We start from the raw sequence: 13,122 nt of genomic DNA, 5'->3' as shown, positions 1-13,122 counted from the left end.
CCCGTAACAATGAACCGAAATTGTCATTTTTTTTTTTTTTTAGTTATCAGAAAAAGAGGCTGATGTTTACAAAGAGAATAGCAAAATTTTTTGCTCTTTTGAATGAGAATTTACAAATTTGATGACCAGAGATTATGGCTTTCTAGCCCTCGCTCTTGTATATGCTGCATGTTCCTACAACGTAGACTGTGTCAAACAATTCTTTTGTGTTTCAAGTATTTCTGGAATGTATGGATACAGTGTGTGTATTAAATCAAAGCGTATACGCAACAAGGAAAGGGAACCCCTTTGTCGATTTACTTGTATATCAACGATGACCCTAATGACCATAGTTGCTTATGAAAATGCTAATGTGTTCTTTAAGCTTTGTCATTTGAATGTGTGCGAGGGTCGGTTCTGACATTTACGCCCTCAGACGTCCGAGAAGGACAGACAAAAATACCACGCGTCATTACAATTTTGTGTAAAAGAAATAAAACCATTGTCTATTTCGTAGTCTGTCAAGCAACGAGTCGCAAATAAAATGTCACTGATATTTTACTAATTTTCACACTGTGCGAGAAGACTTTCTTTTGATACTCTGTTATTTAGTGTATTTTAAGATAGAAAACAGAAGTGGTGGTTGTATTGTTAGGAGCGCTTGTGTTCGGTCGTTAGATGAGAGAAAAGATTTGCCTTTTTTTCGTACAGTATTAAAATGTACTTTTATTGCGTACATCGTTATAGAATGTATTAATAATTCATATTGTTCACATCATTATATTCACGATTAATTACATTTTCATATTCAAATACAGTATGTTTTAGCATTGCTTAAGCTGATGAGGGGAATTCTAGACCACTGAAAAGTTACTCTGATTAGAAAGAACATATTTTAAGCACAACAGTGAGAATTGATAAAAATCGGGTGAAAATTAAGGTTGTGAAATTACTAAGTTTCGCAAATTTTTATCAAACACTTCTTGAACAATCAATATATGTATGACTATGCAACCGAGTGAATTGATGTGATTGTCAACGCCTCACAACTTGCCAAATAATTTGTACACGACACCTTGAAATTTCCTCTTTTTTTCTCTTTCTTTTTTCAAATGCAATTATACCCCAGTCTAAAATCCTTATAAATCGGATTGGTCATAATATTAAAGTTATTCCGCCAGGAATAACTCTGTGTTTTACTCTTAAATTGGACAAACTTACTGAAACTGAATTGAAAACTGAATTTTGTCATATTTTTATTTTTACACAATTATCAACGGCAAATTTTGTGACATCAGCTCACTCATTTGCATATTTATATTACCTGTAAGAGGACTGTTTTGCCAAAATTAGCGAAACTTCACTAAATCTTATCTGATGTTGATCAAATTTTCACTGTTGCGCTTATAAATTAACCTCTCCTCTTCAACAGGCGTGTCACATGTTTGATCTTGTGACGATATCCATCCGCTTATCATCTGTAAGATAGATCCAGGGCCTCCAACCCCGAGCACCTTCTGATCTGGAGATTCTCCCGCCTGAAACCCCTCGCAAACGGGAGACTCCAACTTGATATGCGCTTACGAAGTTCCTTGAGGCCGGGGCCCAGGGTCCGCAAGGGCCCTGGAAGCTCTAGGATTCTAGATGCTCTCTTGCGCTATATAGGGCTTTTTTATAATATACTATTTTTTAATATACGATGGCACTAAGTACTCATGCAAGAAATCATTGTAAGCGGGAGACACAGAGTCAGGGCGGGAGAAATTAAATCTCACGCGGGAGAATCAGATCTTGCAAAAAAGGGCTTTCGGCGTTAGATCTCCCGTAGGAAGCGGGAGAGTTGGAGTCTCTGAGATTTCGGGGTGCAACTTCGTTTATGGAACCCGAGTTTGCATAGGCTGAAGCTAATACATACATGCCCTCGAATAGTTAGTAGTAAGCGTTTACATTGCATATCAATTCCACCCATGCCATCATGCCAGAACGCAGCACAGAGAGCTAATACTCGTGATCATTAGTAACAATGTACCAAAGAGTAACGACTTTTTTTTACATTATTATATGACACTGCTGTGACTCTTGTGAGTCTTGGTTAGTAATACCATGGACCCCATGGTAATACCGTATACTAGGCTTATCTAGCTTCTACTGTAGTTTGTGGCGAGGTACCGGGCGAGCAACAAAACAGTCAAAAAGTGCGCGCAACTTTAAACCGGCAAGTATAGCCATGCAGTAATCACCCCATATCTTTGGAGACAAGCAATAATGTTTGTCTGTTTCCAATCTTTATATCACACACAATGGGCGAATTCTTTCCATAACTTAATCTTTAAAGAAATGAGCTCCAAAGCTCAATTATCATATGAGATGGACTGCACCACCAGTGTTTGAAAACACATAACAGTTCAACTGCATTTCTGATATTACAAGAAACAAAACATAGCGAAACACAAAGGAATTACAGACTTCCTGATACATTTCGTTTCTAATGGGCATTAGACTAATTGATTTATACAATTTCATGTCATGCAGTACATGAATCGATAGTGCCATGTGTAGAGATTTGAGGGATTTATCGTGGTCCTTGACCAGATAAGCCAATACTCTAAAAACCACAAAACGTATACGTTAATACACGGAACTAGGATGAAGACAATTTTATAGGAGGCTCACATATTATTCCAGTAATGTTGCAATACCACTTGCCTAGCAACATCACCTGTGTAGAATCTATGCACCGCATCCTTTCTTCCTATGTTCCGCTTCCGTGAACATCCAATTATGCATTTTCTTTTTTTTTATGCAATGTGAGGCTGCTATGTCTTCATCCTTGTTCATTGTGATTTGTTTTGAATTTTGAAAAAAAAAAATCTTATTCCTCATCCTATCAATATAAATTCTGAAACTCTGCACCCATGCTGTATAACCAATTTATGGTTGTGCGAATGCAAAAGTCTGAATATCAACCGGACGTCTCATTTATTCAAAGTTGCATATCCTGTCACGTGTGTGCTTCAAATGGCATTTAATTAACTTCCATGTTCGGTTTAAATTCCGATAGTGATCTCAATGATGATAAAAAAAGTTTATCAAATGAAACTGCTAGCAAAGATATCGCAATGTACTCTACTGCTGATACGGTTGAAAATGACAGGGGCCGCGGAAGCGGGGGGGGGGGGGCTGCAGCCCCCCCCCCCACACTTTTGGTTCGTCAAAAAAAAAAAAAAAAAGCGAAAAAAAAATCACAACACTCATGAATTTCAATTCCCAAAGATTTCGCCCTTAGATTCTTCCCGTCTAAGCGGGGGGGGGGGGGGGGGGGGGGGGGGTCTTGACCTTACCACCCCCCGTCCCCCCGGTCCCGCAGCCCCCCACACTGAAAAAACGTTCCGCGTTTGTTTTCTTTTGTTTTACACGCTTAAGAACAGTTTGATATTTACAAACATCATCATTTATGGAACAAGTACAAATCAAAAGCAGCATTTCTTCATAAGAAGGTATAGACAGATCGATATACATGAAGTTGCAAAAACAATGTTCACAATCAATATCATAGTCAACTGCACGAGCAATAAACTACAGGAAGCACCTATGACAACAGTATGTTACACATTTGTGATATTAATAATAATGATGATAGTAATAATAAGGTTTTCTTTATGCAGGTAACCTGTTCACTGTTGTTACTGCTCTATCAGGGGGCCTGCCATTATTATTGCCCTAGCGTTGCCAGGTACCCATTTATAAACCTGGGGCGAGAGGGACATTGTGGGTAAAACATCTTGTCCAAGGACGTAAGCACTAGAGTTCTGGGTGGGAATCGAACTCGGATCCTCCGATTAGGAGTCGGGAGTCTTATCCATGTTGCCACAACGCTCCCACACTAATGCACTTCTAGGGACAGAACGCGAGGTGTTGTCAAGGCTCAATGGATTAGACCACAGTCAATCGCGAGGTCCTTGGTTCAAATTCCCTGCCTGCAAGAGGTTGTGCTCCAAGGCAAGGCACTATCCTTGTTGCCGAATCCTCCTGAGGGCACTGTAAGCCGTCGGTCTCGTGGTCGATTGCTGACAAACACTTAATTGATTGCTTCCTTCGTGGCCACTTATTAGGACAAATCAATTCAAATCAACTTCATTTCAGTTTTAATGATATTATCCAACATGAAATCATAGAATCGACTCTGTGGGATGATAGAGAACACCTGGAAGCCTGTTATCGTCAGGATTAAAGCTACAGAACACGTATGTTTACAAAGTACGTCTCTCAGCTTGTTTCACGTGTATCCACATGCCTTCACGTAAAGTACGAAAATTGTCTCCAAAATATATAAAACCCCCCAAACCAACAAACACAAAGATTATGACGGCTGTAAGTGCGCTTTGGAATCAAACCGGGAATGTGATTAACATAATTGTTATGTCACACATTTCGGGCCACATCCCAAGTATGCGATGGAAGTGTATAGTCAAGTTGGGTATGGTAATGACAGACTCAATTCCAGATACTCTAATGTCGATACCTTGGTTGGATAGAATGTGAGCGAGTCCGGTGTTTTACCATAAGACCTTTCAGATTCCAGTACAAATCATAGCATTTGTATTTGTATCATAGCAAATACACCGGGTCTCCCGATTGCCTATCACAGATTATTCCCATCATTGGTGATGATGTCATCACCATTCGTCTTCTTGCGTGTTGCTTCAAAAATGGTTTATGAAGAGGGCAGGGTATGAAACAAAGCGTGGGAAGTTCAACAAAGCAGTTGGCGTGCTGCAGGCAGGGTATCATCTTTGAAGATGGCGAATATACTTCACCAAGAAGTCAAAGGTTGCGAGCAACGTCCACTGGCAGCAGAGCTAGGCATGTTCATTTCAGGGGAAGTTTTCGCGAAAGTTAGCCTGGCTGCATGGGACGAAGCTGTGAGGGGCTGGGTTTGGAAGTGAAAGGAAGAAAACAACAGGCAATTCATTGGAGACACATCCTGTTACTGTATAACAAGATGTCGGCTGAAGTTTCATGCAGACTCATTCATTGCTGCACGTTCGTGGCGTGTTCTTCGGCACATGAAGAACAGTATTACCATGCCCACGATCGCAACGAGTACCACACTTGCTAGTACCTGGAGAATGAACGAAGAAGAAAAAGAAAACCTAATGATCACTCTAAGAGGAGAGACTGCGTAGCGATGGGATCAAAGAGATTATTAAAATCTATGAATGGGAGGCATTGTGTGTGCATAAACACCAAGAAACACACATTCATAATCCCATATACACGTGCGCACACAGGTTTGTGTGCCTGTAGCATCAGTGAAGATGACTGTTGAGATTGTAGCACTGTCGCATGTAGGACCTATACATTTTATTTATATTTACTCATTCTATAATAAAAACATCTACCGGTACTGTCGTTGAGTTTTCATTAACCTGTTTTCTATTAGAGTGGGAATCGGTGTACAAGAAAGGGATTTCCACATCATAGTACATTAATTGATTAATTTGATTAATTGCCATGTATAGATTTGTCGACTTTATTGTGGTCCTTGAGCAGATAAACGGTTTAATGCGAAAAACGGTTGATCCCTTGCTGAAATGCTAGACATTCTTCAACATCAATATCATTTTAGGTTAATTCAAAGTAGGGCCTACAGTGAACATCTTTCCGATCCTGTGCCGGATATACGCTGTCACAACTGTCACGAATCTCCTTATTTCCATTATACCAGGGTATGCGGTTTTAAGGACTCTTCATACTGGACTTTTAAAGGACAAGTTCACCTTCATCGACATAAGGATTGAGAGAATGTAGCAATATCAGTAGAACACATCATTGAAAGCTTGAGGAAAATCGGACAATCCGTTCAAAAGTTATGAATTTTTTAAGTTTTTGTGCAGTCACCGCTGGATGAGAAGACTACTGCAGTGTATGATGTCACATGCGTACAACACTATAAGGAAAATATAAAGAGAATTTCACAAAATTTCATCTTTTGAAAAAAGTACACATTCTCTTGACTCGTTACTCACATATGTTACGGGTAATATCATTCCCATTGCCTATAGAAAGAGGTAAGTCAAGTGCTCTTTTATCATGCGAAAAAAGTGAAAATATGTTGAATTTTCTTTACATTTTCTTTATACTGTTCTACTCATATGACATCACGAGCCTTAGTAGTCTCCTCATCCAGCGGTTCCAACACAAAAAAAAATTTAAAAATTCATAACTTTTGCATCGATTGTCCAATTTTCCTCAAACTTTCACTGATGTGTTCTACTAATATTGCTGCATTCTCTCAATCCTTATGTTTATGAAGGTGAACTTGTCCTTTAAAAGGACTCTTCATTACCTGCGGAATGATTTTGACGAGTTTTTCACCTTGTTGTTTATCTGAAAAAAGAAAAGGATAAATGAAGGCGTAACTTCAATAGAGTAAAACTTCATCTGCATTGGTACTTCATCTGAAATTGATGTTAGACTTTGATTTTCAATAGGTAGGATTTATAGCCGGAATTTTCAACTGTGAATGCTGTCACAGCCTTCTTCATTCACCTTCATCACGTGACAATCGATAAGTAGGTCGCATGTCCTGGACTTTCCGACTGTGTCTGAAGTTCATGTATATCAACTCCGTCTGTGTGGCTGTTATAGCGACGACAGCTGAAAATTCCGCACGCAAATTGTGCGAGTTGAGATCAAAATTTTGATACCAATTTCAAAGGGCAAAACTTCCTTAAGTATAATCTATTATCGAGAAGACAAACTCTATTTAACAAACATCTGTTTTAAAAAAACAAACACCTATCGTTGCAAATAATTGACAAATTGCCCTACCTCGACGTAAAATTAATTGCAATTAATCAGATGCAATGAAAACATCTCGACGGAAGAATTTCATGAATTTGAATAAACACCTTTCGTTTACCCGTTTACCGTTTTAAATGTATAGTTAGCTTATGTTTAGTAGCTTCCACGTTCCATGCACTGATACAGTTCTTTGTTATTTTGTAGTGAGGGGCCGGAGTTGGAGTATGTCATTCTTTGGCTTTGTATCAAATTAACTTTTCAATAATCGCTGATACTATAACTTGATATCACAAATCATCGTGCAATACATTTGATTTGCTATTCTATTGATATTTGACCCATTGAATAGGAAGACAGGCGCGTTCTGTCGACACTGCAGCTGAATGGATGGCCCATCCAGCCATACCCATTTGATTACATTGGTTTTTGATATAGAAATGTATTGGTTAAGAAAAATAAGTGAATACAAGCGTTGTAGATAAAAACAACAACATCAGATACAAAATGATTTCGTAACAGGGATACCAAGTTTCGAATATCAAATACTAAAACTACTTTTAAAGATAGCAATGGAAAGACTGATTGTATCATGAGAACCTATTGCAAAGGCTGCAGAAGTATAATTATACTGATGTATGTTTGTGTGTGTATGTTTGGGGTGCTATAAAGGTGGTGGGAAACCCCCTTCACCCTCATCCGGCTCCACAGCCCATTTATAATGGCTTTCACTTTCATGGCACGCTGTTTGCAATATTATTTCCCAGGCAGTATTTTAGTAAAATCAATGTTCGATGACAGGAACTGCGAAACCTTGTCTTATTTGGTTCAAGTGTAAGCAAATAACAGGATATACAGGAAGACTGTTCGACATTTTTCCTGTCGAAGACTCGCACGCAAGAAAGGTCTCTTACGGGGTTACAGGACAAAAACTAAATACATACACACACACACGCACACACACACTCACACACACACACCAACTCAAGTATAGATGTATAGAAGTACTATAAACTATAGCATAGTTTGGTCACATTGATTATATTATTTGAAGATCTAGACAAGCACAAGGATTCCATGTTCCCACAATATAACACAATAAAATTAATTAGGGGCCTATTGAATGTGTGCCATACCAGATAGTATTAATCTCTAAAAAAAAAACGAGTGGAAATATTCATTCTTGAAGGAGTGAATACAAAAAAGAGTGAATTTAGAGTGAAATTGGATTGAATTTAGAGTGAAAACGTTCATTTTCACTCGTTTTGGAGTGACCTCAGGGATCACTCGAAGATTAATTTAGAGTGTAGCTCCGTGGTCTTTGTCCATATAGTTTAAACCATGGTTTCATTAAATTGTACCGTCTTCGTGAATTCGGGCCAAAGGGTTTAAGTGGATTGTCTTCCACACAACAAAGCAAAGAAATGCATGCGCAGAACAGCATTGTGCGGGAAAGGAGGATATTAGAGGGTCTTGCAACAAACTTACGAACTAGTTGTCTTTTATCTGATGTGTGTCTGCTTCGTGCACTACTTCTGTTGTTGTACCTGCAAAGAAAAGAGAATGTGTAGCTTGGGACTGTCAATATTCTCTATTCAATGTGATACAATTCTGCGAATTTTATTTCTAATCACAATAGTTATGAACACAACATCATGCACAATAACTGATAACTGAACAGAGTATTATAAAATGACATTCATATTTTAATCACTAAAACAATTTCAGTATCAAATGCAACCTCCAGGTTTTGAAGGACTTATGTTTATCTGATGACTGACAGTTCTGACAGTTCTAAATAAGACAAATACAAACAAAGGGAAGCTGACCAGAAGTGCATACAATGCATACCGACTGGACTGGATATGGAAAGCCCTGGTACGGTGTTCGTCCAAAACCCTTGCATTATCTATACTCGTATGAACAGAAACTCATGTAAATAATTATAAGGAAGAATAAAATCAACTTGGGATAAATGCAAGGGATCACCGAATTGATGCAAGTTTTTGAATATCATAGTAAATAAATGAAAACAATGAACAGAAATATAGATAATTCATAAATGAAAAATGAGCAAACAAAATTAGATTCCATCGGGATTCCAACTCGACAGATCTCCGGATAGCCAGACCGGTGATATTACGTACGTACCACCTAAGCTAAATGGAAAGGCCGAATATACGGTGTACATAATACAGTACGTGGGATTCCTATGCAGCAGTATACAAGACTTTCTGATTTGAACAAAGTAACATCGTAACATCAGAATTCCTAAGAAAGAAAGGCTTAAAATCTATAAATTTTCATTAACTACTTGTCGTGAGCCTCATTACCTGGATTCCAGAAAAACAACGCTAAACTCGATAAGATGTGAAAAATATCATTCATGGAATTAAATTCATTTGAAATCGTATGGTCAAGAATAATAGTATGATATTTAGTACAATTTGGTATAATTATAATGATAATAGTATCTTCACTGCAAATATTATGATTCTCCATTATCATTATTTTTCACTTGATCGCGAGAGGAGTAAATAGGTTTTCTGGCCCGCGCCAAGCGTGTTTTATTACTCTGTTTGCGCTATAATGGACTCCAAATTTCTGTTCCGAGCACGTGTGTTTATTCAACGACATTGCTTCCTATATACCTGGTACCAAAAACATGATACCGTGCAAAAAAATTAGCAAAGTTAATTTACGGTTGAAGTCCCCTTTACTGCGTTTAGTACAACAGAAGATAAAGTTACAGAAATTCAAGATTTAAAAAAAAAAACCTGAGAAATCAGGGACAAAAGAACAACTTTTGCATTTTTACTTAAAATGTCCACAATTCTTTGATATTTTGCTTTTTGGCTTTATAAATTAACATTAATATGAGCAAGTGTATAACTATAGATAATAATATGATTGTGCTACCAATTGCAAAGTGATTTTATATACGAATTTCATGTGACATTTCTATAAATGTCTACATCTTAAAGCTGCGTGTAGACCAGGAAAATTTCATGAAAGAAATCCAAGGCATTTAGAAGTCCGGAGTTACAGTGTGAAAAGTGTAGACCACATACACGAGAAGTATAGACTTACACATCTAGCATGCCTAGGTAGGGGATATAACTGAAAAAAATTCCTCATTTGATTTATGTGACCTACATCACAAAACCTCCAAGTAGTCGTCATATAATACATAGATTTTCTTAGTTGAGAGCAGATTCTAAAAGAGCAGCCAAAGACTCTAAGTTTTGTAAAGATATATATTATACACACACACACACACACACACACACACATATATATATATATGTATATGTATTATATATATATATATATATATATATATATATACATACATATATATAACTTAATAGAAATTGATTCGAATGGACTTTCCTAACTTTCCTAATCTAAATAATAGAAAGACTGTGCACACTCTTTTATTCCCACCTCCCTGCTCTAAGAAGATGGAAGAAAGTGTTTCGTGAGAATAACAGAGCCTCTAATAGGAAATGTAGGGTCTAATCAACATGTTTCGGTGCTTTAGCTTGAATAACAAGCTGTGCTCCGTGCGATAAACGGGACAGAGATGGGAAGAGCAACTTAATAGCAATAACAAAGAAGGGATTATTCTACCAGCTGGAAAATGCAAGAAACCCCCCACAATTTGCCACTTAGTTCCATGATCCAACCTTAATGATAATGTCGAAGAAGAATTGCTCATTTGTAAAATATAAAAACTTACGACTAGCTATATAGGTTATTTCATTTCGCCCATTTGGTTCTCAAGTAAAATCTTCCCGCGCGACTTTTTGTTGGTTTTTGTGATACATGATCACATACTTAATGCTAAGCTCATATATCATATGTTCTCATTTTGTACACCATTATGCTGTACGAGATATGAAATAATTATGATAAGCAATACGAGGGCATCAAACTTACGACTTGAGGGTGATTCAGAGAGTGACTCGGGTGTTGTTTCATCTGTTGCTGGAAGTTGACAAGTCTTCAACGAATTTCTTGTAACTCGATCGTAGGTGATGTTGCATCTTTCATTATTTTCATCTATGTACCCTGCAAGACGTTGAAAGGAGAAGCGAGGTATAACTCAAGAAGGACCGGGCGAAGGTAGGAAACAGTGGTGATTTTTGTACATTTCTTTTCTTCGTCCTTCTTTAACACAATGCTATGCTGAAGTGCCCAAAGCGTCATACCACAGTTTGCAATTCTGCAAATTATATCACTTAAAGCACAATTCCACACAAAGTTCAGGAAGCCAGTATTATTCATATTGTTTCCCATCTTAATTCTCCTGTTCATGGATAACCTAAATTACTACTAATACCCACAATATTAATCCCCAAACACACAACCGTCATCAGTTCACCCGCACCCGTCTTGACAACCAGTTGTGTGCTTTACTCTGAATAATACTCTGACAGTGTAACGGGAAATGGATAGAGAGTGTATGTGTAACTCACATGCCTCGAGATAGGTCTCGTGGACGTTATTGCACCGAGGTGGATCGGCTGACTGATCCAACTGACAGAGAAAATATTCTCCGACATCTTCTTCTTGCACGTCTGTGATTTCGATGTCGCAGCTCCAAGATCTGTCATTAATTTTCCCGAACAGGACCAACTGGGTACGATTATTGTGTCCGCAGGTACCCGTGGGCGTCGTGCAGTTATAGAATCCACTGTCCAGTGAGCACTTGATCTCGTTCGGAACGTCGTGTTCCCTTATGTTGTGGACAAAATACCCCAGTGATGCCGAAGACCCAATTTCACTGGACTCCAACCATGTGATATTCATAACCGTACCTGAAATCCGAGAAAATCAAAATAGATTGTCATCGGGTCTTATTATTGGCGATATGATTTCTGATAACTTTTGCACAATATAATCTTAATTAGATCGAGAGCAACGTCCGCCTCAGTCTAATTTCTTTCAATATATTACATCATATTATGCCATATTAAATCATATTATCATATTATATCATATCATATTACACTATATTATACTATACTATATTATATTATATTACATTATATTATATTATAGTACATATGATTACAAGAAGAATGAGTCTCAAATACGCCATCTGTAGATCCAACCTTCTTGTTGGACAGTGTTGGATCTGCAGCAGGCGTATTTCAGACTCATTCTTCTTAAATCATAATATTCTAAGTTGAACACGTAAAAATTTTTAAGATGAATATATTATGTAGTATGTACACTGTTGGTCAAAAAGGTGGAATAATTTTGTTTTGAATAAAAGTCGACCGTTTAGTTCGCTTTGAAAAGGTTGTCTGTAAACAATCTGGTATGTTATTGATTACGTAATGTCACCCCATTATTCAGGTGATTGGTATTTTGATCATAAGGAATGTGTTATTACGTTACGAAGTTACCTTTTGCAGACTATAAAGCCCTATGTAGTTGAAATATTGCCCTTTTTTGCTGATTTTGGACGTACCGCGTAGAAATGGTTTATTTTTTCCAAGTTCCCCGCACTGTGAGCATTAAAAATCGGTACAGAATCCCCCCAGACTATACCTTATCCAATGCTGACGGCAATGCGCGAGAGAGTGTTAGCGCTTTATGAGGGTTACAAGCAGTCTCGTATAGGATGAATCCTAGGGATTTCACAGGGGGCAGTCTCTAAAATCCTTAAGCGTCATCGTGAGAGAGGAAATGTACTGCCACGGAAATCACCAGGACGTCCCAGACTGATAACAAGTAGAGCTGATCGCCACCTATATAGTGAATCTTAGCCGCAGAAACCGGAAGTTACCAGCGAGTCGTCTTCAACGCCTGTGGAGGATACTTACATCATGGAATCAACGTCTTAAGATCAACAGTCAATCTCAGATTTATACAACATGGCTCCCGAGCACAATGATTGGTTAGATGACTGGTCAGCCGACCGAGACATCGTCTATTGAACAGTCTGATAGACTTGACGCAGCAATTGTGGCTGGGATAAAGGAGGCGCTTTGTTCCCCAGACGTGATCAAAGAGCTGGTGGCTGCTGTGAAGAAAACTTTGGTAGAACAAATAAGCCAAGCCAGTGTCTACGAGGCGGTGAAAATGGACATGCAGACGCACAAGGAAACGACAGAGTCGCTGAAAGTACAGATCGAGCAACTCAAGAACGATCTTGACAAAATGAACGATCACGAACAGTACAGTCGTAGAAACTCACTACGATTTAGTGGTGTGAAGGAAATGCATGGTGAGAACACCGACAAAGTCATCACCGACATTGTCAAAGATCATTTCGGGATCGAACTGAAAGCACATGACATTGATAGAAGCCATAGGATAACACCC

At 38.2% G+C, this 13,122-nt stretch overlaps 1 protein-coding gene across 1 annotated transcript; it reads right to left on the bottom strand.

The window, feature by feature from the left end:
* Nucleotides 1–4,621: 4,621 nt before the first annotated feature.
* On the bottom strand, nucleotides 4,622–11,610 carry LOC140238613 (uncharacterized; the record flags this gene model as incomplete). Its single annotated transcript, XM_072318514.1, has 3 exons — nucleotides 4,622–4,680; nucleotides 10,726–10,857; nucleotides 11,265–11,610. Coding segments are annotated over 3 exons (537 nt in total), but the record flags the coding sequence as incomplete, so codon positions are not given.
* Nucleotides 11,611–13,122: the final 1,512 nt, after the last annotated feature.

This window comes from Diadema setosum, chromosome 15, assembly GCF_964275005.1.
Source record: "Diadema setosum chromosome 15, eeDiaSeto1, whole genome shotgun sequence".
Lineage (NCBI taxonomy): Eukaryota > Metazoa > Echinodermata > Echinoidea > Diadematoida > Diadematidae > Diadema > Diadema setosum.
Note: the sequence above shows the minus strand (reverse complement) of the source record. Positions and strands in the feature narration are given on the sequence as shown.